Source organism: Agaricus bisporus (assembly GCF_000300575.1).
Source record: "Agaricus bisporus var. bisporus H97 unplaced genomic scaffold AGABI2scaffold_10, whole genome shotgun sequence".
Lineage (NCBI taxonomy): Eukaryota > Fungi > Basidiomycota > Agaricomycetes > Agaricales > Agaricaceae > Agaricus > Agaricus bisporus.
In genome coordinates this window covers 1,477,773-1,503,134 of record NW_006267345.1, presented here as the reverse complement: position 1 = coordinate 1,503,134, position 25,362 = coordinate 1,477,773, and the positions used below count along the sequence as shown (strand labels likewise).

At 46.1% G+C, this 25,362-nt stretch overlaps 7 protein-coding genes across 7 annotated transcripts; 4 read left to right on the top strand and 3 right to left on the bottom strand.

Moving 5' to 3' along the window:
* Positions 1-325: 325 nt before the first annotated feature.
* On the top strand, positions 326-1,968 carry AGABI2DRAFT_180534 (hypothetical protein; the record flags this gene model as incomplete). Its single annotated transcript, XM_006455450.1, has 9 exons — positions 326-766; positions 870-955; positions 1,021-1,199; positions 1,258-1,270; positions 1,329-1,373; positions 1,427-1,481; positions 1,510-1,694; positions 1,751-1,816; positions 1,882-1,968. Exons 1-9 carry the CDS (start codon positions 409-411, stop codon positions 1,966-1,968), a joined length of 1,074 nt encoding a protein of 357 aa, XP_006455513.1. The 5' UTR covers positions 326-408.
* Positions 1,969-4,339: 2,371 nt separating this feature from the next.
* AGABI2DRAFT_121429 (hypothetical protein) lies at positions 4,340-5,583 on the top strand (the record flags this gene model as incomplete). Its single annotated transcript, XM_006455449.1, has 5 exons — positions 4,340-4,729; positions 4,780-4,873; positions 4,933-5,109; positions 5,166-5,323; positions 5,374-5,583. 5 exons carry the CDS (start codon positions 4,340-4,342, stop codon positions 5,581-5,583), a joined length of 1,029 nt encoding a protein of 342 aa, XP_006455512.1.
* Positions 5,584-7,714: 2,131 nt separating this feature from the next.
* AGABI2DRAFT_121428 (hypothetical protein) lies at positions 7,715-10,004 on the bottom strand (the record flags this gene model as incomplete). The annotated part of the gene is made up of 3 exons (XM_006455448.1): positions 7,715-7,977; positions 9,473-9,560; positions 9,618-10,004. The coding sequence occupies 3 exons, from the start codon at positions 10,002-10,004 to the stop codon at positions 7,715-7,717; spliced, it is 738 nt and encodes a 245-aa protein (XP_006455511.1).
* Positions 10,005-13,461: 3,457 nt separating this feature from the next.
* On the top strand, positions 13,462-13,783 carry AGABI2DRAFT_138610 (hypothetical protein; the record flags this gene model as incomplete). Its single annotated transcript, XM_006455447.1, is given in 4 exon segments — positions 13,462-13,484; positions 13,495-13,499; positions 13,542-13,664; positions 13,719-13,783. Coding segments are annotated over 4 exon segments (178 nt in total), but the record flags the coding sequence as incomplete, so codon positions are not given.
* Positions 13,784-16,480: 2,697 nt separating this feature from the next.
* Positions 16,481-17,712, top strand: AGABI2DRAFT_121427 (hypothetical protein; the record flags this gene model as incomplete). The annotated part of the gene is made up of 5 exons (XM_006455446.1): positions 16,481-16,867; positions 16,925-17,012; positions 17,066-17,242; positions 17,303-17,454; positions 17,506-17,712. The coding sequence occupies 5 exons, from the start codon at positions 16,481-16,483 to the stop codon at positions 17,710-17,712; spliced, it is 1,011 nt and encodes a 336-aa protein (XP_006455509.1).
* A 1,166-nt stretch (positions 17,713-18,878) lies between these two features.
* On the bottom strand, positions 18,879-19,730 carry AGABI2DRAFT_209957 (hypothetical protein; the record flags this gene model as incomplete). Its single annotated transcript, XM_006455445.1, has 3 exons — positions 18,879-19,140; positions 19,189-19,340; positions 19,392-19,730. 3 exons carry the CDS (start codon positions 19,728-19,730, stop codon positions 18,879-18,881), a joined length of 753 nt encoding a protein of 250 aa, XP_006455508.1.
* Positions 19,731-22,305: 2,575 nt separating this feature from the next.
* AGABI2DRAFT_145634 (hypothetical protein) lies at positions 22,306-23,524 on the bottom strand (the record flags this gene model as incomplete). The annotated part of the gene is made up of 4 exons (XM_006455444.1): positions 22,306-22,494; positions 22,550-22,722; positions 22,995-23,088; positions 23,138-23,524. The coding sequence occupies 4 exons, from the start codon at positions 23,522-23,524 to the stop codon at positions 22,306-22,308; spliced, it is 843 nt and encodes a 280-aa protein (XP_006455507.1).
* Positions 23,525-25,362: the final 1,838 nt, after the last annotated feature.

Below are 25,362 nucleotides of genomic sequence, written 5' to 3'. Positions count from 1 at the left end.
TAATCTCTTTTCCACTCCACTAGCATTGACAGCAGCTCTGGCAGGAATGTTCTTACGAACTTTCGCCACTCCATAGCCTGGAGTAAAAAACAATTCATCATTCAAAATTCTGAAAGGTATCTTGTTGATCGCTTGTCATTGGCACAGAGCATTACCGAATTGACATCGTCATAGCTGGCCCTTTTCTATTGTGAATATCCGCATGGGAAGGGACTCGACTCCTCAGTGGAATCAAGGGTACCGAGCCACGAGTTGCCCGTGTATTAGTGCGAGTCTCCAGCACGAAAATGGAGGTGACATTGTGACACTCCTGTTTGGCCAAACACCAGAACAAAGGTAATAAAGGCAGGTCGCGAAATCCAAATCTCCCAACTTCAGTTCTAAATTGGCCTTTGTCTATCATTTTCCATGGCTACTGAGAGTGCGCCTAGCTTGGTCGAGTGGAATTCTCTTTCCGAAGATGGTCAGATCAAGCAACAAGAAGGAATAACGGAGTACCTAAAGGAGCCGGATACACTCGACAAATTCAAACAAGACTGCAGAGATGTTGGTCGAACGGCTGTCGCCATCGATGATGGCCTTAGGTTCGTCCAGAGAGGCTTCTTTCAGCTTGCCGAGAAATATGCAAAGGATTTCCCTCTCGTGGGAGAGGTTTACGTCACGAAATGGAATGGATTTATGGCTGTGAGCAATTCTGCCCTTTATGATTGCCCTGGGATGAGCTTAGTGCATATTAGCGTTGGAAAGGAGACTCAGGGATCCTCTGGTCTTCAAGGAACCTTGCGTCGGAGACTGCGGCTGCGTTAACTGGCCAGTCGTTCTCTTTCGAAGTCGCCCATTCATTTGTTACTGACGATTCCGCTGCACAGATTATGGCGAAAACCTTGACCTCATCGCGGACATCAAGTCCACGGAAGATTTGAAAGACGCACAAGCTGAACTGAAACAATACGTGGTAACTATACGATGCTCAACTTGGATAAGTTCCGTATTTTGACGCATGTTCTTCCCAACCTCCAGCAAAAACATCCGATACATATCGCAACCAAAGTCGCAGACGGATTTAAGGACCTTGCCAACGACATACACGATTTCTCGAAGGATTTTACTCATTACCTTGAGGAAACGAAGCAGAATCTTACTGAAGACGCGGAACGATTTAAGGCTGATATCCAAAAACTCCAAACAGAAATTAACGAGTACGTCCTACACGACGATTTACTTCGGGAACGCGTTTTTTAACCCATTTCTTCGCAGACTCAACGTCAAGGTACATTGTTACTCCTCGAAAAATCACCTTCATTCAAGACTTTTGCCTCGTTGGCTAGATCCACTGGGCTACTGTAGCCTTAGGTGTTACCATGTGCATGTTTGTATGTATAGCCAATTATTTTCCATTTACATTTAGGTTACAGCATCTTCTTAGCTTTTTGCCGCCGCCCCAGCGGGTTTCCTTGCCAAGTATACCATTGAACGCAATGGTAAGCCGGGTTCTATATACAAGGCTAGGGGCAGCGTTTATGGAATCTCCACTAGCGAAATGGGACCAGATTAAGAAAGCACAGACTAATCTCACCCAAACTGTCAGTAAACAGAAGGCCTTGGCAGCCTTGGAGGTAGACTTTGAGAAACTCAAACCTAACATCGAAGACATATGCCAGAAGTTAGGCATTTTTGCTGGCATTTGGGCTTTTGTGAGCGACGTTCCAGCGTGGAATTGTTTTTTTCACTAATATAAATATTCAACTAGGCTACTGAGCAATCGACCGAGATCAATATTGCGCTTGAGGCAGGAACGGAGGTAATCGCGAGTAAGGTATGAACCGAGTGTCTTGATTGATTCCATTTCGTTGGTAGTAATATTGATTTGGCATTGTACAGAAATTCAAAGCCAAACTTGCGCTTCTCGTAGCACAGATAAAACCGCTGCGGGAGGGCATGAGAGAATACGCAACTCAGATTCGATGAAGTGGAAGAGTTTGCATACCGAAATGTTTTTGTACCAATCTGGCAGTCTTTTGAATTAAAAGCTGTAAAAAATTTACTGCTCGAGGCTGTCTATATTCGATATCACTTTTATGTGATACTAGGCTGTAGCACATTTTCGTCCGGGGCCATGAGATTATCATATCGCCCATTTAGCTGGGCACGATGTGGTTACCCGGGCCGCTTTCTCACGGTTCTCCCTTCCACTTGCGACATGTCCTCGCCACCGTCACTCGGCCTCTCGCTCTCAGCCACCAATGCTGGCTCTCACTCCTATAACCAGCGAAGATATCCAAAGAACTCGATGGTCTCACCCATCTTGAGATGCTCGGCGTCACCAAGATAACAGTCGACGATCCTGAACACATTCGAACCCTGTTCGGACTGGAAATAGAACTCTAGAGGGCGAAAAGGTCATCTTCATCGCCCGCGAAAATCAGAACTTGCTCCGTGCGGTCCTGTGGTCAGAACAGGAAAAGGAAAGAGTTGATTATGGAATTCGAAGAATGTTGTTACATATTATACCGGTGAGTTTTTTCTCCCTTCATCTGGTCCATGGTATTGAGCTTGGGTCAAAGATTCTTTACCTCACACCTCTTCGTCACTTTCACCGGTGTTTCGAAAGTCGGACTCAAATTCTGGACATTGTTATGCATCATTATCTCCGAGGACGTACCGACATTCCGTTGACAGCATACCTTTGAACGACTATATGGGCGTGTGTTTCGTGTCTTGAAAGCTTGCCACGCGAAAGGGAAAAAGGTGTGCCTCCTGTCCTCATAATTTGACTATCACTTAGTGTTGATATAGTGTATCTAGGGCTTGACTTCACCCTCCCATTGTATGCTCACGATGTCGACTAGCCACCATTTTAAATGTGTGTACCTACAACTCCTAGCTCAAAATGACATTACTAACTACTCGGTCATCGTGTGCAGTCTCTCATAGGCGGAACGCAGCCGCATCTACAATAAGATATCTCTGTGGTCGCCCTTCACCTCAACTATCCTCCTCCATCCCTCCGCTTCTGCCCCTTTACTCCTCTCGTTGTCTTCTCCAACCCCCAAAGGCCACTTGCTCCTGACTGGTTGTATCATTCAACCTGTTGGTTTTCCCTTAGATTGGTCTTCTAAGTCTTATTTTATGCACTGGACCAATTTGGACAGTGAATTTGAACTTCGTGAGCAAACCATGATAGAATTTTTTTTTCTATCGTTGCGTTAACATCTTTTTTCGCCCTTCTTTTTCGTTCCCCTTTTTTTGCTTCCTTTTATTTATCCCTTAATCAGAACGCTTCTGCTGTTAATGATGCTTCTGATCTACTTGACGATGTTGACGTTGATGAATAAATGGTGGTTATGGCGGTTATAACGACGGATGGACGGATGATGGATGGATGGATGAATGATGGATGGATGGACAACTGGACAACGACTAACAATGGTATGGATAATCTCCTGGGAGCGCTTCTTCTCGTCTTAGGCGATCAAGGAATTTGATATTCATGATTGTTTCTGATGTTCTGTTTATGGCGCGTCATGCACTGTACACGATTCAACGGAGAATGTACAAGTGTGAAGGCGCTTGTAGTAGTGATTAGACTCTAGTGCTCCGGTGCTCAAGCTCAGCGCTCAAGTCTTTGACTTTCAAAATTAATACGTTACAACATCTACAAATCACGATCAACTCACAGACAATGTATTTTCGTTCAATATTCTCTTGGATGATGATACTAAATGACCGGGACCACTCAACTCGAAACATGACAATTCTCTCCCAGGGCCTCTCGATTTGGAAGGCTCAATCACATCTTACATCTTGACAGCTTGTTGAATTCCGTTCGAAGCTCATTCTTTCCTCTCTTGTAGATGGAAATTACACGCTGGACCTAATGGTGGGGACATCGTGATTTGTAAATTTCGCATCGTTGATGGAAATGGAAGTGTTGTGACGAAGCAGGCAATCGTCAAACGGAGAGGGTTCTCTTCTGTCATCGGTGAGCATGCCCCAGAGGAACACAAAAACTCCTGCAACACTTGGGCAATTGCATTTGCGATTGCCGACGATGGATTTGCGGAGGCAGCTTTATGAAATATGATGGTTTGAAAAATACTAATGCAGCCAGATTAAGGCCACAGCTTGGCAAAGGGGACGGCACAATTAATCTGAATGATGGTTCGTATTCTCAAACCTGTGGATGGATATTGCATCACCGTTGTCGTGCCCAGACTGGTCCTTAAATTAGAATTGACTGGTAAAAGTCAAGAATCTGACGTGGTTTTCAGGATGGTACATATGCCGTTGCTAACGCGGAAACGAATTCGACTCCACTCATCCCTCTTCATAACTCTCTATGGACAACAGTACCACCACCACGCCTCAAGGAGAATTGCTCCTTGCCTCTCAACTTGAACTTGTTAGCCCTACCACCGTAGCTGGGACATTCTACGGCATTGCGTTCACTCTCTTTTGTCTATACGTTCATTCGCTCCTTCCTCGACTTCAGGATGGAGACAGAAAAACACAAGCGAGGTTCATGCTCGCCTATAGCAGCATCCTAATGATCTGTGGATTATACATTCTGGTAGCAAACGCTTGGGTCACCCAAGACGCCTACATCCAACATGCAGACTTTCCGGGTAGTCCATATCTATATGTTGTATCGACCTTTCATACCCAGCCTGCAATAATCGTCAGCATCATCTGTCAGCTGCTGATCGATGTGATGACTTCAGCAATTCAGGTACGTTGTTGCGTTTCGCTCATCTATAATACAAGCAGAGCTGAAATCAGGTCAAGATTTGGCGTGTATGGGTCATTTGGAGTGCTACTAGATATGCTTCACTCGTCATTGTGCTACCCTCGCTCTGTTTCTTGACTCTCGTTGGTACGTGACTTCCGACAGACTCCTTGCTTCGCCGAAATAAATAAGCCTTATCATTTCAGTATTAAACTTGAAGACCGTCGTCTCTGCAATCACAATAGCATACACAGAAATATCTCAAGTGGACAGCAAAACCCAAGTAGCGCAAAGTGCGATTCAAGGAGCCACTACAGTACTCTGCACTGTATTGATATCGCTATATCTCGTTTATCAACATTGGCGTCACAGAGCGTTGATTGGTAAGGGTTCACAATTTGGCGATACGAGCCCAGAACTAATGTAAAAAACTTACCAGGCACAGCTAACGGCGGATCCGCTGGCCCATACATGAAGATTGTCTCTATGCTTATTGAGTCTTACGTCGTAGAATCCGTATGGGTATTGACAGGGGCAATACTTATTTCACATGGGCCTGTGTCAGCTTTTTTCGGAGAGGGTAAGGTTTACATTGAGGTAAGTCGATTGAAGTCAGTACCACGGGTCTGAGTCTTAAAAACGTCTAGATAATTGCCTACCTACTCGTGCAATACCGGGTTGCCAGTGGGAAATCATATAAATCGCAAAGGAGACAAAATAATATAAGTTCCTTACATTGGAACCATTCTAACCAGGTGACGACGCAATTTGGAGACGTGACGGAAGCGGGCGGTGTTCGTAACCCTGTGTCAGTAAAACCTGAAGTAGATGTGCTACTAGTTTCTAGGATGGCTTGATGCAAAGGCTTCACGCCTTTGTAATCTTGCTATCAGCGCTTTTATAACTGTATTATTCTGTTGTACTATGAGCTGAATAGAGTGTTAATCATGGTCTTATCCGTGACTCGATCCGAATTTCCATCATTATCTGTGAACCTCTGGACAAATCTCTAGGTCAAAGTAATACATTTTCAATGCCGAAGACGAATACTGATATGTTCCGGTTGGCATAAGCCAGGGGCGCTCACGAACAGCCAGCTGCAATTCCTTTTGTCGATTGTTGAACGACACTTTGACATCAACAATCGGCATGAGGCATATGACCTGGATTTTTCGCCCAGATCCATCCAAATCGTTGACTATAAATTGTTCAACGTCTTTCTGCACCCCATTCGGATTTCCGGCAAACTTGACAGAACGACCATCTGGGTATGATCGGACAGATATCCGACAGCGCCAAATTGCCAACGAGCTGTACAATTTTGCATAACCACTCGATCGCATTCCGACGAATAAACTTGGCACCACTCGTCGTCTTTTCATTAAAGTGCCGTTCTATGGACTTGAGATTGTGGATGGGCTATGCAACTTTCATCTGAATGATCATTCTGCCAGTCACGAACGTTAGAAGAACCTCGGATACGCGCATTAGATCATATCAACTCATACACATGGTCATGTTGAAGCATTGTCACACTTATTCGACTTGGTGCGCACTTGATGCTCATATTCCATGACAATTTTATGCTGTCGCGTACTGGAACTAAACAACCCAAGGTCAAGGCTTGTTTGCTGTACTGTGACAATGTCAGAACTACTCACATTCGATCTACTCGAATTACTTCTGATATTGATAGGCCAACGCTTATATGGTGAACGTGTGTGTGGTTGACCTTTGACCAACGGGAGAAGCTTGACATGTAACATATAGCAACGCGCCCGCTTTTCCAGTAGTAACGCGGGGAGACTGGTGGAGATGACATATACCGGTCACTCGGCGTCTCGGACGATTTGGGGAATTGGGCCCGGTCATAGTCAACCAGTTTATGATACATATTGCTTGTGAATCTAGACGGCCAGCCAACAGATTGAAGGACCCAAATCCGAGCAGTTTACGGTGGCAATACAGTCGTTCGGGGGAGGTCGATCAGATCGAAGCACTCGTCGAGTGTCCTTGGTAAGTGAGAGTTCGAAGGAGAGGAACGAAGAATCAAAGCGTCGCTACCAGAAGGGTTTTTATGAGCGTCCAGTGTTCCCCGCCCCTCTCCATATTATGTCTTAAACCAGAACTAAAACCCGCCAGCCACCGCAGAAAACGGTTAATTTCGGGACGCATGGTAATGTGTTCGGCATCATCGATTCATCGACTACGTAGTGAGTGGATCCAGCCACGCGAGGAAGAGACTTTGAGAGTGGAACGATTTCGATTAACCACGTGTAAACCGATACCCAAGTATACGAGACTTGCAAATTCTGATCAGAGGTTGTGTGTAGATGAACCAATCGAGGCGTATATTGCCATATCGCTGCTAAAAGGCAATACAATCGACCGAGTCACCGACCAAACCAACGCATCAGGAATCTTCACTTGAACGACTCGTGACCGCATTTCCGAAATTCTGAATGAAAAGACGGTTAAACGAGCGGGATGAAGAAATAGCTATGGATTTTTTACCTTTGTTGATATCAGAAGCTATAGCGTTTTCAACAGGCCAGCCATCTGCTACGGCTTTCCAACTATCACCAGTAAGCATCAAAGTCGGATATGTATTGCGACACAGTGTGTGCGTACAGCAGCAGCCGATATCAAGCGGCGCCAAGCCTTGTCTTGTGTTGTCTTGTGTGATCTCAGGATAGCGAGCAATCTTCAACTTGATAAGAGCATGTCTTCTTATCATCAAGGTAGCTCCCAGTAAACGAAAGTCCTTGGATACAAGGATAGGGATAGATGTCATATGCTTAGATTTTGGCGCCATGCGTGGTGTAATTTATGAAGCGCCGTAGCGCCGAATCTAGGCATTGTGGATTAGAGGTAGTTGAGCCACAGACGATAGCATCTTACTTTCATCTGGACGCTCCGCCCCCACAACACCCAAACTGGCGAGGTTTAACGTCCATATACTTAAATCTATATCTATTGTGGTATACCTTACGGCGAATCACTCCGATCTGATGGTGTTGTTGTGGATTTTGAAGAACTGGGTGTAGGCGGAGTGCCACTTCTCGAACTTCCACCACCACCACCAGGTCTTCCACGAGTTGAAGACGCATTAGACGCCGTCCGGCCAAAAGTGGGATATACAGGAGAATCAGTGGGCGTAATCTTCTTGATATTCTTTGGATACGCGTTGGGAGAAAATGATTTCGCCGCGAGAGTTTCAGCCTGGGAGGATGGAATGGATGGGTCTGGAACTGGGTTGCGAACGAGGGCGGGAGGTGGAAGTTGATGATGTAAAAGGAGGAGATTCAGTTTGGAGAGAGGGAGAATTTGAGGAGATTAGCTTGATTATTCGTTGGGGCGGGGAAAGAAAAAGAGAGGGTTTGAGAGGAACTTTGAACGAAGCGGGGGTTGGCGGGTGTTGAAGAACATCGTAGAGCTCGACTCGTATGAGGGACATATCTGGTGGGTGATCAGAGTCTGGGCATTACTGAGATAATGAAAGGCGTACTTGTTGGCGTAAGCGATTTCCAGAGTACGTTCCGCTAGCAAAGAACAGGGCTAATGTCGTGACACTGACAAAGAGAAGGCCGCTGGTAAAGTATGGATGAAGAATGACGGTAGAGTCGACGGAGTAGACCTCGGGAAGGAGCCAGCAGAGAAAGGAGATTGAATTTATCTGGAGGCAAGAGGACCTCGATGAGAAACAGGATTATGACGACAAGAAGCTGAGCGAGGAAGACTGCCAAAAGCGTCACGAAAGCAAGAGATTTTTACGCTGGTATCTGTGTTTTCTGCGCTGGAGATGAACCGTTCAAAGATGTTCAGGTCGCGGAAAGCGGCATGCTCGGTCGACGGATGCACGTGATAGGCACCACCTTGCGCCGCGCGGAGAGTAAGAAACGCGAAACCCAGTCAAGTCAATCCTCTGAAGGATAAGACCGTATTTCGGGCCTTACTTTTCAGCTCGAGGTAAGTACAGGGTAACCAACTACGAGTGGCGAAAGGCACTAATAACAAAATAAGAAGCGCAGTGGTTAAGCCATGCTCGAAACTTGTACTACATCTGCTTCTGGTTTTATAGGCCCATGATGGTCATCGGCAACTTCGCTTGCTTCCCCAAATTGCGTCGCGACATGGTTGGAGTGGTTCCAATGCAAGGAACTTATGTTGCTTCGGTCTTTTTGTGATTCATATGCCTTCCCACTGGCAACTTGGTATTGCACGAGTAGGTAAGCAATTATCTAGAAGTGATTTAGGATCCAATCATGGTACTGATTTTGTGGTGGAATTACCTCAATGTAGTTCCTACCTTCCCCAAAAAACACTGTTACAGGATGAAGTAAAAGTATTGCCTCTGCCAATAACCATATAGATTCCAGGGTATATGACTCAATGAGCATAGCGACAATCTTTATGTACCCCGCCGATCCGGCCGCCTCACCTATCAAGTTGTCATATTAGTTGTTATAGACTTATAGTTCAATGATTTCAGAAATTGGTGATATCTCCATACCAATTAGCTTCCGTTGGCGCCAATGCTCGTAAGTGAGATATACGGATATCAAAACTGTGCAAAGTATTGTAGTAACTGCTTGAATCGAAAGTTCTGCGAATTGTGTTTTGGTATCTAGCAGTGAAACTTCTGCAACGGGTAATGTGGTTTCAAGTACAACACTCCCCAACGCTAAAGCTGAAATGACAGGACTTAATCTGGGAGGCCATTGAAGTGCATTGGAAGCCGCTTACCAAAGAAAGTCAAGAAACAGAGTAAGGGCAGCACAATCACCAGTTTGGCAAATCTAGTGGCACTCCATATGACCCATAAACGCCAAATCTTAGTCTGAGTTCAGCAAGCTTGTAGGAGCGATGAGGGCAACACACAACAATGTACCTGAATTGCGGACGTCAATGTATCAATTGCCAGCTGACAGGTCAATGAAACAGCTGACGCAGGCCGAGTATGAAAGGTCGATGCTATATATACATATGGACCTCCAGGATAGTCTCCATGCATGATGTATGCATCTTGGGTAATCCAAGCATTAGATACCAAATTGTAAAGTCCACATAGCATTATGACAATAGTGTACCCGAGCATGAACTTTGCTTGTTTCTTTCTATCATCATCCCGTAGTCGAGGAACTAGTGAATGAACATATAGGCAGAAGAGGGTGAACGCAATGCCATAGAGTGTCCCAGCCACAGTGGTGGGGGTGACAAGTTCGAGTTGAGTGATGAGGAGTAGCGGCCCCTGAAGAGCTGGGGTATTATCGGCCATAGGGAAGTCGGTTGAGATATACGTTGAGATTATCAGTAGCGATATATATACTTTTCTGAGAATCGCACCGGTCTATTAGTTGCGTGAGTGAATTTTTGAGCCCCACAGAATCGTCATGCGACATCCATTGACAGATGCGAAATCATGAACTATAGAGTATTTCGGGCGCGGTCTGATCACTGATAAGCAGATGTGCTGTTTTGTCGGCGTTGGATTCCTCGAAATCTCGTAGTTTATGGATTGAAGACTTCCACCCGCACAATTATTGCTGCTGGTGGCACTAGCAAACGTGACCACCCGGCACGCTGCATTGACTTTGGTACTCCAGTTCGAAAGCAGCAAATTCTCATCGACAGAGTGAAATACCTACCCACCTCAACTCATCATCGCCTGATTTTAGAGGCTTCCATTTCCATCAGCAATCATAGATTTTACGAATTGCGATGTACGCGCGGCGGCATCATTCCAACATGGGCGAATGCAAATTCCATTCAGCTGAGACGAAGGATGGGTTCCGAAGGAAGGGATCAGAATTTTTTTCATCAGGGACTGAGTTTGGATGCCTTCGAGAAGTAGAGTGAAATCATCCCCTGTCGAGTTGGTATCGTTCTTTGAATCGTACGACTCCATAATCATCATCATTCGTCAGCTGCGCCAAGTAAACCATAAGCATCATTGACAGTAGAAGAGTCATACGAAAGTCAAAAATACGAACAAGGAAAAGTAGGAAACGGAGGGGAAACAAAGACGTTAAGGAAACAATAGACAAAGATACTTCTAGGAGTTGCCAACGCACCACAAAGTCCACATTGATCCAATCCATAATAAAGAAATTCAAGTATACAAACACCAGAAACGATGGGTAATGTCAGATTGTAATGCAGCAAATAGAAAGTCAGTCGAGATAAACGAACAGGATCGTGGAAACCTCACCTACAGCTTCAACGTCAACCCTAAAATTCCCCAACCGAATCAACAGTGTCCACTGACAGGTCCAGCCAACTATCCAACGCGCCGGTTTCATTCATGTTTTGCTTATAACTCCAAACCAACTCTGTCCATCCAAGGCTCAGCGGAGGAGTCCAAACGTTCCCGTAAGGCTCGCGGTGACGAATTTGGCGACGCTTGTTCTCGGAGCTAGTTGAAGTCAACCGTGTGAGAGGCGAGGTAGAGAGGTTAACAGAGAGTGAAGCGGAGGGACGGAGGAGGGCAGTCGAGGTGAGGAAGGACCGTGATTATGTCCTGTTCCTGGATGAAGTCGTGTTAGCCAATGAGAAGTTTAGTACATCGTGAACGACGATACTTGAATCAAGAGCAGAAGAAACGTACAGCCCTCGTGGTCATGAGGATAGAGCTCTAAGATGCGGATGACCATGCTGTTCGTAGATCTCGAGATCTCAAGAGTAAGTAATCGTTAAGGTGAACGAACTAGAAACTCACTTGTATTAGATAGTCACTGGACCATTGGCGGGGAGGAAGGACTTGGGTTGTAGTTGGGCCGAAAAACCCCCAGGCAGTGATATCCGAGTTTGATTAAAGTCAGGTCGGCTCAAACGCAACAACTTGAGCTGTCCAGACTTCCAGTAGAGTTCGCGTGGTGTGCAAGGAGGGCCACACCGACAGTGAGAGTGGAACCAGGCGGTCTTTCACCTCCGGCAAATCACACGCCAACTTAAAGAACACTAAATCAAAGATGAGTGCTAAGGTCTAACGAGACATGGCGCAACACCTACCGATGAACCTATGCAACACCCCTCGAAGTGTTTCCCAACCGACCTACAAGGACGCCGTTCACCACTGGCTGAGTGTCTAACTCTGTTTGTCATTAATCTGATTCGCTTTCTTGTCTCTCTCTGCACAAGCGCCTTGAAGCGGGAACAAACAAGCAAACAGACAAGTCTGACCGTGAGAAAATGCCCCCGCTGACCGTCTGACTCTCATTCTTTAGTCAGATTCTTTGATATCTTAAGCGACAGTCCACCGCCACTTTCCTCTTAACAAGTTTGGCTGTGACACAACAACCTCAGCTTAACTCATACTCGCCGACTGTCAATTGTCCGTATTCCTGCATGGATCGCAAGAAATCGGAACAAAAACATCAACCAACTGAATGACTACTACCGGGCCCGAAGCCACGTATCCAGTCCAATGTGTCAATATGCCTTCCTGACGAACACCCGTTGTCAATTCAACAAGTCCCCGCTCGAGTCATGCAGGCCATGGGAATGCGGAGTGATGGGATAATGTTCACCTTCAGTCGTCTCCTCACAGTCACAATTGAAAAAACTGGTGCGTTATGATAAGTTCCATACCGATCTTCACCCATTGATCAATCGCACACAGATTCATCCTGGAATTTTTGGCTTGCCGACATTGGGAGTCACTCGAGTGATACCACCTGCCACAATAGTTCACTCCGACCGAGCGAGTATGAGTAGTCCTAGCCGTGAGGGCAATAATATTATATGTCCCAGGACAGCGACATCATGCTTGACTTTGGGAAGCCGAATTTTGACCGGCACAACATAAATCTAACTTGAAGTACGAAGGTCTCTGGAACAGCAAGTCGAATAAGTCGGACGATATTCTCGTTGACATGACCCTCCATGTTACCCAATACATGCACTTCCTCAGCTCGGTCAATGACTTCTTTCTCAGGGCTCGCGACTTTGTACATCTGATTGACGAGGGATAGGTCACTCACCTACGGTGCGGGAAAGTAGCAACCTCAGCAGATCTGCTGCAGTTACTGACACACGTGCTTAGTATGCGTCGTCGGGCAGAACAACTTGGCTGCCGTACTTGAAGCTTTTCGGTGGCAAACAGACCCGGACGCCTTAAGTCTCTGAAAGACCAGAACTTATGTATCTAGCACGCTCCGATATATTCCAATTTCCATCACCTTCAGTTACCTTCATCAATGAAATCATACTCACTTTAGTGTTCGAAGTTCGGGCCATGATTGATTTTCTCTCATCTTTGTCCCTATTCCCATTTGTGAGAAAATCAGGCAGGTGGCGATCGAGACTACATGCCGTTCGACGAGGGTACACCTTTCTTTCACCGATAAGGGGTAGAAATCCACCAACAAACACTCAGGTGGTCGGGAGTTCAAGACGGGTGAGGAGCCAAGTAAAATAAGTAGATAGTAACGACAACGACAGGGGCAACGAACTACGTAAGGACTACTGATTATGAAATGACTATTCTTCTACTCCGAGTCGAGTCCTTTGTCCTACTACTAGCTTGTCTACCTGCGCGATTCCTCGCCTAGCTACTACAAGAACAATACACCGCGTCACAAAACCCCGAACAACAGAACCAGAAACGCCAATAGAGAAAAGCTTACCTGATTATCTGAGTTATAATCAAAATCAATCCGAGTCAGTCTCGAACACGTTCAAGCAATAAAAAGATGACTTACTATATGTTCTTGATAGATGATAGACTGTAATGCAGAACTGGCGTACCGCCGAGTCACCCCCCTGTCATCCGGTCAGCGACAACAAGGAAATTAAGAAGGTGAAGAAGACGTACAGCTACCATACGCCAGCCCCGCTACAGCACCTCCTCGAAACTACCGTCAGAGGCGCCAAGTTAAGATCTCCCTCGGTGGTTTGTGTGGTGGTCAAAAAGGCGACACGACCGTTGCTTCAAAGGCGCATTTAATTACTCTGATATGATAGAGAGAGAGCTGAGATGTAAACGCACGGATTGGTCGATGCCGACAAGCAAAGGTGAGACCGCCGCTCGCTGGGTGGTGGGCTTTGCCACCTGGGTTTATATGCGCAACTATGATTGAAAGCGCCTTAGCCAGTGCAAACTCGAAACTGACAAAAAACATGACATACGCATGGGTCAATAACACAGAGTGAGACCACCAATCGCGAACTTCTACCCATTGACGAGCTTCTAAACAACCAAGTGATCAAAGTCAGTCGATAAGAAATACACGCCAAGGAAAGAAGAACATACTGCTCGACGGGGAGCTCTAGCCCTATCACCGAAACCGAACGTCGATCACATCGGAGCACTCGTTGAGTGTCCTTGGTAAGTGAGAGCTCGAAGGAGAGGAATGAAGAAACAGAACGCCACTACCAGAAGGGTTTTTATAGGCATCTCCCGCCGCATTATGTCTTAAACCAGAACTAAAACCCGTCAGCCACCGCGGAAAACAGTTAATTTTGGGACGCATGGCACTGTGTTCGGCGTCATAGGCTACGTAGCAGGTGGATCCAGCCACGCGAGGAAGAGGCTTTGAGAGCGGATCGAGTTGATTCCAAACCGACGTTGCTGATGGGCCCAAGGATACGAGACTTGCATATTCTGACCAGAGTTTGTGTGCAGATGAACCAATTGAGGCGCATATTGCCATATTGCTGCTAAAAAGTGATACAATTCCAATCATGATATTCACAACCGAGGCCCCACCATCAAACGACGCCCATCCCACAATCATCGCCTCAACATTCACAGCTCCCTTTTCAAAACTCCACCTTCCCACAAGTCCAACCCGCATTGACGATAGATCGTGTGCCTTTGACAGTTTGACCACCATGGAAGCCAAATATGATGGATCCGGGTGTTGGAGACAACAATGTAGCGAGTTGTTTTGCGAGGGTGAGTTGTTGGTCTTCGTTGAAGAGATAGAATAATGAGGAAGCGTGGATAGCGGATTAGTGCCCCTGAAGAGGGCAGCGAAGTCCTCAAGTCAGTCGGACGAGGGGACGAGGGTGGAGAATAGAACGGTTCTCGAGGGTCGAACATGGAAGGACAGAAAGCATCTCCAGCTACCAAACTTGAAGGAAAGGTTCCAGGAGTAGACTTGAACGACTTATGACCGCATTTCCATAATTCTGATTGAAAAGACGGTTGAACGAGCGGGATGAATAAATTAGCTATGGGGTTTTACCTTTGTTGATATCAGAAGCAATAGCGTTTTCAACAGGCCGGTTGTCTGCTACGGCTTTCCAAATGCCATTTCCAGCTATCATCAGTAAACATCAAGGTCGGATATGTATTGCAACACAGTGTGTGCGTACAGCAGCAGCCGATATCAAGTAAAATGACGTCAGGCCTTGTCTTGTGTAATTCCAGTACAGTTTCATACGCCGGCAATCATAGTCATTCAGTAGGTGGACAGTTCGCAGTCGGTGAATTTGGGCTAAGCTGAGGTCTTTGCGATAGGAATGGCTTGTCGCATAAGAAATTCAAAAATCAGAGTCAGCAGCGGCATTTTCGCACGGTCACACCTTGTACGCCAACAACAGAATTCGTTCAAAAGTTGTTGTGTTTGGGCCGACCTGACCGCGTTCCAATTCGGATATCACTAACACTGCTGGGTCTTCAGATCTTCAGGCCCAAGAATAACCCAAGTTCTCCCTCCCTGCCAATTGCCCGATGAGTATAATAAAGGTGAGTTTCTAGTTCGTATACTTTGATTGTTACTTACTCTCGAAACCTTGAGATCCACGAGCAGCGTGATCATTCGCATCTTGGAACTCCGTCGATGGCACCATTATAATGTACGTATCTTCTGCTCTTGATTCGTGTTTGTGACATTCACAAAATACTAAACCTCTCGTGGGCCGATACGGCCGCATCTACAATACATCCACGGACCTCTTCACCTCGGCTACCTTTCTCCAACCCTTGCGTCACCCGCCTTCATCCTCTCTATCTCGCCTCTCCCGCGGCCGACTGCCACTGGCTTAGAGAACAGGTGTAACCAGATTCGTCGCCGCTAGTCTGACGGCTGCTTTTAGTCTTGGATTGTTCCGCTGAGCTTTGTTTGGACGGAGTTGGTCTTTGACCAAGACGTAAATGAGACTGGCGCGTTGAGAGGTTGGCTGGGTCTGCCAGTGGCCGCTATTGATTTAGTTGGGGGTTCGATTAGGGGCTGTAGGTGAGGATTCCACGATTTTGGTCCACCAGACGCTATTGACAAAGATTAACCCATTCCGTTTGAACTCATTCTCCGGTGTCAGTCGAATGGAACCTGCATTCGCCCATGTTGGAAATGATGTTATGTATATCACGGTTCGTAAATTCTATCATTGGTGATGGAAATGGAAGCCTTCTACTTATATCAGGCCGCGATGAGTTGCGATAAGAATGCATTTATCTCTGTCGATGCGATTTCACCGTTTCCGATCAGAAGTACCAACGTCAATACAGCGTGTCAGGTAGACGCGTTTGCTGATACCGCCGTCAGCAACAATGACGTGGGCGGATGGAGGAACGCTAATGCCGACAAACCAGAATCTCTGTTTGTTGGTGATCAGAGAACGACGAAAATAGTCTATAGTTCATGATCTCGCATCTGTCAATGGATGTCGCATGACGATGCTGAAAGGTGGGGCTCAGGTCAGTAGAAAGAAAGTACACTCGGGCAATCAAAAGACCGGCGCAGTTCTCAGAAAGCATATATATATGTCGTTCTGACATTGTCAACATATATCTCACACGACTTCCCTATGGCCAATAATACCACAGCACTTCAAGGGCCCATACTCCTCGCCACTCAGCTCGAACTTGTCACTCCCACCACCGTGGCCGGGACGTTCTATGGCATTGCGTTCACCCTCTTCTGCCTATATGTTCATTCACTAGTTCCTCGACTTCAAGGCGAAGACAGAAAAAAACAAGCACAGTTCATGCTCGGGTACACAAGCATTATAATGCTGTGTGGACTATGTACTTTGGTATCAAATGCTTGGGTTACCCAAGATGCGTACATCAAGCATGGAGACTATCCCGGAGGACCATATGGATACATACCATCAACCTTTCATACTCAGGCTATAATAGCTGTTGTCTTCACCTGTCAACTGGCAATCGATATATTGACGTCCGCAATTCAGGTATATTATTGCGTTGCCCTCGTCTCTCCTACGACTTCTCGCTGAACTCGGATCAAGATTTGGCGTGTATGGGTCATCTGGAATGCCACCAGATACGCCAAACTGGTGGTTGTGCTTCCTTTACTCTGTTTGTTGACTTACGCTGGTAAGCACCTTCCCAAGGACTCATCGCCACCCAAAATAAGTCGTATCTTTCAGCATTAGTATTAAGGACTATAGTACTCAACGCCACATTACCCATTACAGGAGTTTCGCTCCTGGATACCAAAACACAATTAGCGGAACTTCCGATACAAGCCGCTACAACAATACTCTGCACGGTTTTGATATCCGTATATCTCACTTACGAGCATTGGCGCCAAAGGAAGTTAATTGGTACGGAGGTTTCACCAATCGACGAAATCAACCATAACAACTAATGTCAAAAATTGACAGGTGAGGCTTACGCCGGATCAGCGGGATACATGAAAGTTCTTGCTATCCTCATTGAATCATATACACTGGAATCTCTATGGATATTGGTGCAGGCACCACTGTATTCTCATCCTGTAGGCCTTTTTTGGGGGGAAGGTAGGCAATACATTGAGGTAAGCTCACCACAAATTGAGCGCCAAGATCGGATCCTAAATCACATCTAGATAATTGCTTACCTACTCGTGCAATACCGAGTCGTCAGTGGGACAGCATATGAGTCGCAAAGGGCGGAGAGCAATGTTAGTTCCTTGCATTGGAACCACTCCAACCACGCCACGACGCAATGTGGGGAAGCAAGTGAAGCCATTGATGATCGTCATGTGTCTGATAAACGAGAAGCAGATGTATTACAAGTTTCGAGTATGGCATGATGCCTGCGCTTCTCATTTTGTTATTAGTGACTTTTATAATTCGTATGTTCTCCCCTTGTACTACGTGTTGAGTAATATAGTGCGCCACTGGGATAAGATGACAGTAGAGAGGAGGATAGGACTCGGCAACACGGGTGGTGTATTTTTTGAACCGCCGTAATGTTGATTTCAGGTATTATGGATTTGCGGCAGTATCGTGACGTTCCGTAGGTGAGTGACCTATCTCTCGTCGATCAGAGACCAAGTCGTGAGCGCTTGAGCGCTAGGAAAGGACTCAGTGACCGGTGCCATTCAATTCGCACGGTCCTCGCTTCTGCTCAACACTGCCACGTTTGCTCCTGCCTCGAAATGCCTGTGCAAAGGGAGACAAGACATCCTCCTAAATGAATCAGAAAGACAGCCAGATGCTCAGCTAGTGGTAAATGGCGTCGCACTAGGTCAGGTGGGATATACCTCGAGGGTGGCTGCATAGGTTTATCGGTGTGTGTTGCGCCCCTCCTCCTCTGTCTTGTCAATACTTAGCATGTATTCAGTGTTCCTACTTCATGCCGATCTGTTGCTAAATGCGACATTTTGAAAATCATAGCCGCTTCGTGTATCTTATACCGGCGGCTGTGCTACTATTGCATTGCCTAATTTTTGCGCAATTATACCGAACGCATGTTGAAATAAGTTCTCATGTTTTTTCGGACTCGAAACACCATGTGAACTAAGGGATGCAATGGGTTCTTGTTCCATTTCTACTATACCTTCACTGTCTGCGTGACCCTTCTTGGCGCCCTACCTGAACCCTACCGGATGTCTGGATAGCTAACAGAGGCCTTTGAAGTTGTCGCCAATTGGATCAACCTGACCGCTTTCCACCTGGGGTCTCACCGCCAATAAAGACTTCGAGCCCAAACCCTTCGAGCCTTCTTGCCTGTTCATTGCCCGATGATGGCTATCCAGCTCACTCCATGGAAGTGCGTTTCTGGTTCTAATATTTTACTTACTACTCTTGAAATCTAGATATCTACGAAAAGCTTGGTGCAACTCTATCGCCATGTGGCTTCTACATATACCGTTACAAGATTACAATACCCATATCTTCCTATTTCGAATCAAGTTATTACATCATTTTCACTGTACTCGATCTCTCTTGGGCTATATGATCCATTCAATGATATCTATTGAATGCCTAACTCCATGAGGCGGTATCTCTTCGATGAGACATGGAAAGGCATATAACCAGACCAGAAGTGCAAGTAGTCACGCTCGGGATCGTCTCTACCTTTGAAAATTGCTGCGGTTCGACGGTGAGATTCGGCGACGCTGTCACAAAGTACACGCAACTGGTCGAGTTTCGACCGGTTGTTTAATTTCGCTAACAGCGAAATAGTGTTCCCATCCTCTCCGGCGAGCTCTTCTTTATAGAATGACGCTATATCACTGAAACCTCGTGAATAAAGACCTCTACAAAAGTTATCAAGTACTTACTTGATATAGTTGATGGTATCCTCAAGTTCTGGAAGGGCGTGAATGTATTGAGTGACGCTGACTGATGGCCGAAAAATAAAAGTAGCATAGGCCTTGGAGATTCCAGTGAACAGACGCAAATAATGGGGGTACCGTTTCGCTTCTGAGGGAATCTTTAACATTGGCGTAAGTCAGTAGAATTGAGGAAGAAAGATATCATTCACCTTCAGTCCAGCGGTGATATTTTCGATGACCATGGCATTCATGAATGAGAACGTAGCACACATTATCAAATTTGTGGCGATAGGGTCAAAGAAAGTGGCGGTTTCCGTCAGCAAGTCTGCAAGATTATTGAGGATGTCCGTGGGATGACGTTCACCCCTCTGGTATCGTTCCATGAAGCGGGCGATGCCATCGGATTGGATTTCGTTGAAACCATCATCGATGCAAACCAGGAAGCCAGTGAAATATGCTATGTAAAGCTTGATTTCAAAGGACTGGTGGAAGTATGCAGCATTGCAGATGATTATCCCGACCTGGAGATGTTTCGAAAGATAGTGCATATCGTAGCCGCGACGATAAGCCTCGGCCCAACATTCCCGCTCAAAGACGGGGGCGTCAGGTCGCTCTGGAGCATTTGGGGTCTGGTTAGTTTTCAAGAGAAAGTCGTTGATGATGTCGCGAACGCCATCTGCGAGAGCCTTGCGTGAAAGAAGTTGGTTAGAGACCATGGCAGTGAAAAGCGGATAGAAAAACTGGTGAGGAATTCGGAGGGTCATTGAGTGTCTTATAGTTCCCAGATGGGAGGGTGGTTCGTAAAAGCGGCTCATGGTTAATGAAATTTCCACCGGGCCCGTTGAAAACATTGAGGCGCCCCGCGGTGCCCGCACGTCTCTCCTGCAGGTACAGTCTATTTTTCCATTGATGAAATTTCCACCGGGCCCATTGAAAAGATTGAGAAGTTCCGCGGTGCCCACATGTCTCTCTGGCAGTTACAGTCTACTTTCTCAGATCCAGTACGTTCCCAGATCCAAGAATTCTTCCGAGCCATTGACGCTTAACCTCGGTAAACGACGGCTGTCAGCTGATGTAAGTTAGGGCATGCCGTTTCGCACGGTCCTCTTCTCTGCTCAAGCGCTCATCGCTGCCATGTTCATTTCCGCCTCAAAGTGCCTGTGCAGAGAGAAACAAGTCATCCGCCTTCGTTGTCGACGAGAATCAAAGAATGACAAGAATAGTTAGATACTCAGCCAGTTCTTGTAGGTCGACTGAGCAACGCCTAGAGGTTGTTACATACGTTTATCAGTGTGTGTTGCGCTCCTCCTCCGTGGCTCGGTACTTAGCATTCAACTCTAATTTAGTGTATCTACTTCATGTCTATGCGCTACTAAATGCGAGATTTTGAAGTCATTCGGGTATCCTCTTCCTGGGGGACGTGCTACTATTCCATTGGCCTATTTTTGCGCAATTTTTCCCGAACGCATGTTGGGATGTTGGGATTGATTCTCATGAATTTTAGGGTGTGAAATACCATGGTGAACTGTCAGTGTGGCCCTTCTTGTGCCCTGCCCGACCCTACTGGATGTCTAGACAGCTAACAGGGTTCATTGAAGTTGTCGCCATTCGAACGCTATCTGACTGGGATTTCACTGCCCGGGGATCTTCGGGCTCAAACCATCCTTCCCCCCTGTTGATTATCCGATGGCTATCTGGCTCGCTCATGACGTTTCTGGTTTCAATTCGTTGACTATTACTTACTCTTTAGATCTAGAAAAGCTTGGTGCAACTCTATCGCTACGTGGCCGCTACAGACACCGTCACAATGCTCATATCTTCCAGTCTCGGGTCAAGTTATTGCACTGTTTTCAACGTACGCTATCTCATGGGCTTACACGGCTGCATCCACCCATAAGACATCTCCACGGTCCTCCTTCACCTCAATTACCGCCCTCCATCCCTGTCTTTGTCATCTCTTCCTGCCTTCTCTATTCACCTTCGACTTCCGCCAGTTCTCGAAACAAATATGATAGGTGTCATAGCGGCTAGCTTTATAGGGACATTGATCGGTGTTTAATTTCTGGTCTTGGATTGCTCCGTGGAGGTTTGGTTGGAGGAACTTGATCGGAAGTTTCGAAGAAGGTATGAATAGGCTGTAACGTCTAGTGATTGATTGGATCGAGTTGTTACGAAATATTCCTATTGCTTTATCCCGACTGACCTCACGCTATTCGGGTTTAGGTCCGCTGGACGAATATCTGACATTGACCATCGATTCGGGGTGTCTGTACTTGGATTCCCGAAATTTAATCCGTGGATTGTGCCGATGTGGATGGCCATCTTGTGTTGCGTCGCTATCGGGTTCACGGGTACAAGATCATCATGAACAGTCGTTTCTGATAACGGATGGATAATGGGGATTTAAAGCTGTCCATCATAGCCTCGTGATGTTAGCTCTATCATTACCCCTGTTCTCTACGGCGAGGCTCGTGGTGGATGGAGGAGAAAAAATGTATGAATATTGTCGAGCCACAAGTCGAGTGAGTGTGGCAACATTTCCTTCGAATGGCTGGTCATGGGAGCTAATCTGACCCGATATGCACATCGTCATGTTGGTCAAGGGTTTCTGTACCCATACCCATGTGCATGTCCTTTTACGTCAGGCTAATGAAGGATAGGTTATTCACAATTAGAACAATCGTCCAGGTGAAGGTAAGCTGCTATCGTTTGCAGTACCACACTATCGTTCTGTCGCTAACTCACAACCTTTCGAATTATGGATACAGCAATTCGGGAACGCGCTAAATTCAATTTGTAAGAGCTCACCATTGTCGTCTCAATGTTCGTGAAACCCTCATGCCAGTGCAAAAGACTGCTCGGACCGTAAGTGTTATGAAAAGAGGCAGCACTCGATATGGAGCAGCCAACGTTGGCCAATGCGCTATTGGTCAAACTCTGTCAAAGGTCTAGCATAGGATAAATACCTCGGCCGCGGTGTCTACCTCTCCAAGTAAAAATTTTCAATCAATATCAATATTCTGAATGGCGTAAATATTATTCAACATGTAGTACGGATGCGCCAGCCATAAGGAATACACTAAGGGCGAAATAGGAAAAATGGTCATTAAGGCATGCCAGAAACTAGTAACACTTTGCTTCTGGTTTTACAGACAAACGACGATTATCAGCGGCTTCACTTGCTTCCACAAATTGCGTTGTGACGTGGTTGGAGTGGTTCCAATGCAAGGAACTAATATTGCTCTGTCCTCTTTGTGATTCATATGCTTTCCCACTAGCAACTCGGTATTGCACAAGTAGGTACGCAATTATCTAGACGTGTTCCAGTTAGCACCCATTGTTCGTATCAAGGTCCTGGCGCACGTACCTGGATGTAGGGCCTACTCTCTGCAAAAAATGCCAAAACAGGGTGAAACAGAACTATTGTCTGTGTCAATATCCAAATAGATTCAAGCGCATAAGATTCAATCAGCATAGCGACAATCTTCATGTATCCAGCTGATCCGTTAGCCTCTCCTGTGAAATACCCGGTATTAGTTACTATAAACCAGGGAACAATGAGTAATATCTCCATACCGATTAGCTTTCTTTGACGCCAGTGTTGGAAAGTGAGAAATAGAGATATCAATACGGTGCAAAGGATTGTAGTAGTTCCTTGAATTGCGACTTTTGCTAATTCTGCTTTTCTATCCAGTCGTAGAACGTCTGCAACGGGTAATGTGGTTTGAAGTATGATAGTCCTTAAGTCTAATGCTGGGAGGGGATAGCTTAATCGCCGGGGGAAAGCAAAGACTCTGTCGGAAGTGACTTACCCGCGAGAGCCAACAAACAGAGGACGGGCAGCACAACCACTGGTTTGGCATATCTAGTGGCGCTCCAGATGACCCATACCCGCCAAATCTTAGGCTGAGTTGAGAGAGCTTGTAGCATAGATGAGAGAAACACAAGAACATACCTGAATTGCCGATGTCAATATATCAATTACGATTTGACAGGTAAAGGCGGCGATCATCACGGGGGCGTGAAAAGTCGCTAGCACATAAAAATATGGACCTCCAGGATAGTTGCCATGTTTTATGTAGGCGTCTTGGGTAATCCAAGCGTTTGAAACCAGACTGTACAGTCCACATAGCATTATGATGCTACTGTATCCAAGCATGAACTTTGCCCGTCTTTTTCGGTCTTCATCCCGGAATTGAGGCGCTAGTGAATCAACGTATAGGCAAAAGAGTGTGAATACGATGCCATAGAATGTCCCAGCCACGGTTGTGGGCGTAACAAGCTCGAGCTGAGTGCCGAGGAGTAATTCCCCTTCAAGAATGGGCGTAGCGTTGTTGTCCATGTAATGTAGAATTCGGGTGAGGGTATATCTAAAGTCAGCGCTCACTGTTCAGTAGCGGAATAAATACCTTTCTGAAGCTATGCCAGACTCTAATTCGGCGAGGATCGTTTATTTTTACTACTAGCATCCGTTCTGCAATCATGATGCGACATCCATTGACAGACCTAAGAGAATGAATCATATGAGATCGCGCCGGCACATTGCTGGGAAATGTTTAATGTGGTGTCGACTTCTCCGCACCAGTATTCCTGTATTGACGACTTCCGCACTTCCATTTCCATGGACCATCAGCTTGAATGGTTGGCTTTTCGAACTGCGAAATTCATCCTATCATTTTTGCAACGATAGCATGCAGCCCTTGCCTCCAGCAGAGAAGAAATAATGTGGTTAACAGGAAGAAAATAAAGTAACTAATTGATAATGAGAAACTGAGTGTGAATCCGGAGGCCTGAGGGTACTCAAGGGAAAATCATACTCTTTCCAGTTGAGCTGTCGTCCATTGTGATTCTTTATGACAAGCGCGATCGCGTATCATCATTTTCCATCCATCCATCCATCGTTCCCGATCATGTTCATCATTGTTCATTAGCATTTTCAGATCAACCGGCATTATTAACAACATTAGGACAGTCAGAGAGTGAAAATTAGCATTCTATTTCTGAAAAAACGGAAACAATGCCGACAAGACATTAATATAATGATAGAACGAGTTATCAAAATAATGAAAACTCGGACTCGACCAGCCCTCAACATCCACGTCTCATTCAGACCTTGATCAAGGTAGAGCGGATAAGGGAGGAGGGATGGGGGATGAAGGAGGTGAAAGAGACGGCTCGTGACGCGTGACACGTAGGGTTCACGGTTACAAGAGATCCCACGCTTGTCCGAAAGGTCAACAACGTTTACGTCGCAGTTGATTTTGATCATCTTTACACATCCACGCGGACTCGGACGCCTTACCATTCTGCTGGCCTATGTGTGAGTGATTATAAGAACGTGTGGGATTTCTTGAATTCCTTGACACCGAAAGCCAGATGCGCGTATTTGTGCTCATACTGTTACTTATTGCTGAATTATCAAGATCTACATATAGCGTGATGTGGTACGCCTTTAGAGTCAAGAGTCAACTTTGCCCTCCAATTTTATCCTTGACACCACTCTTATATCCGTGTCGTTCACTCTTAGTTCAAATTATTATCACCCATACTTCGATCAACATATACCGCCTTTCGTGGGCCGAAAAATCGCATACAACTCTCTGTGGTCATCCATAACCCCAGCCATGCTCGACCGTCCCTCTAACTGCCCCGCATAGTAGGGCGTAGCTAGTGTTCTGATACGGCAATGACCGTATACTCGAACCAAAAGCTCTCGCAATCGGGACGAGCCTCGGAGAAAATCACAGATAACAGCAAATACAGGCGTACTCAAGCCAATACCCTTGATAACTGGGGAATTCAGAATCGAATGAAAATCATGCAGAGCAGAGATTAAAACGTCTTTTGAGCGAACAGAGCATCTTATACCGATATTGGGTTTGACTTGGATTTCAGCGACTATCGTGCAGTTGGGATAGTCTTCCTGGCTGTCTCAAATCACATTACTGGGCACCCGTTTGAGAAGCTCAATGTAAAGGACCTATTCAAAATTTAGTAGCCTCAGAGCCGAATCAGCAAGTCCTGTTCCCTCGGCCCCATTGATTGTGGCATATGATCAGCATAACTCTTGTGGAGCAGTATCGCGGACTAGCGATCGTCGTTTATGCTCAGGTTTGTTCCCGGTTCAAATTACTGGCCCGTGGAGAGGTAAAGATCTGCCTGCGTTGTCGACGAGCTAGT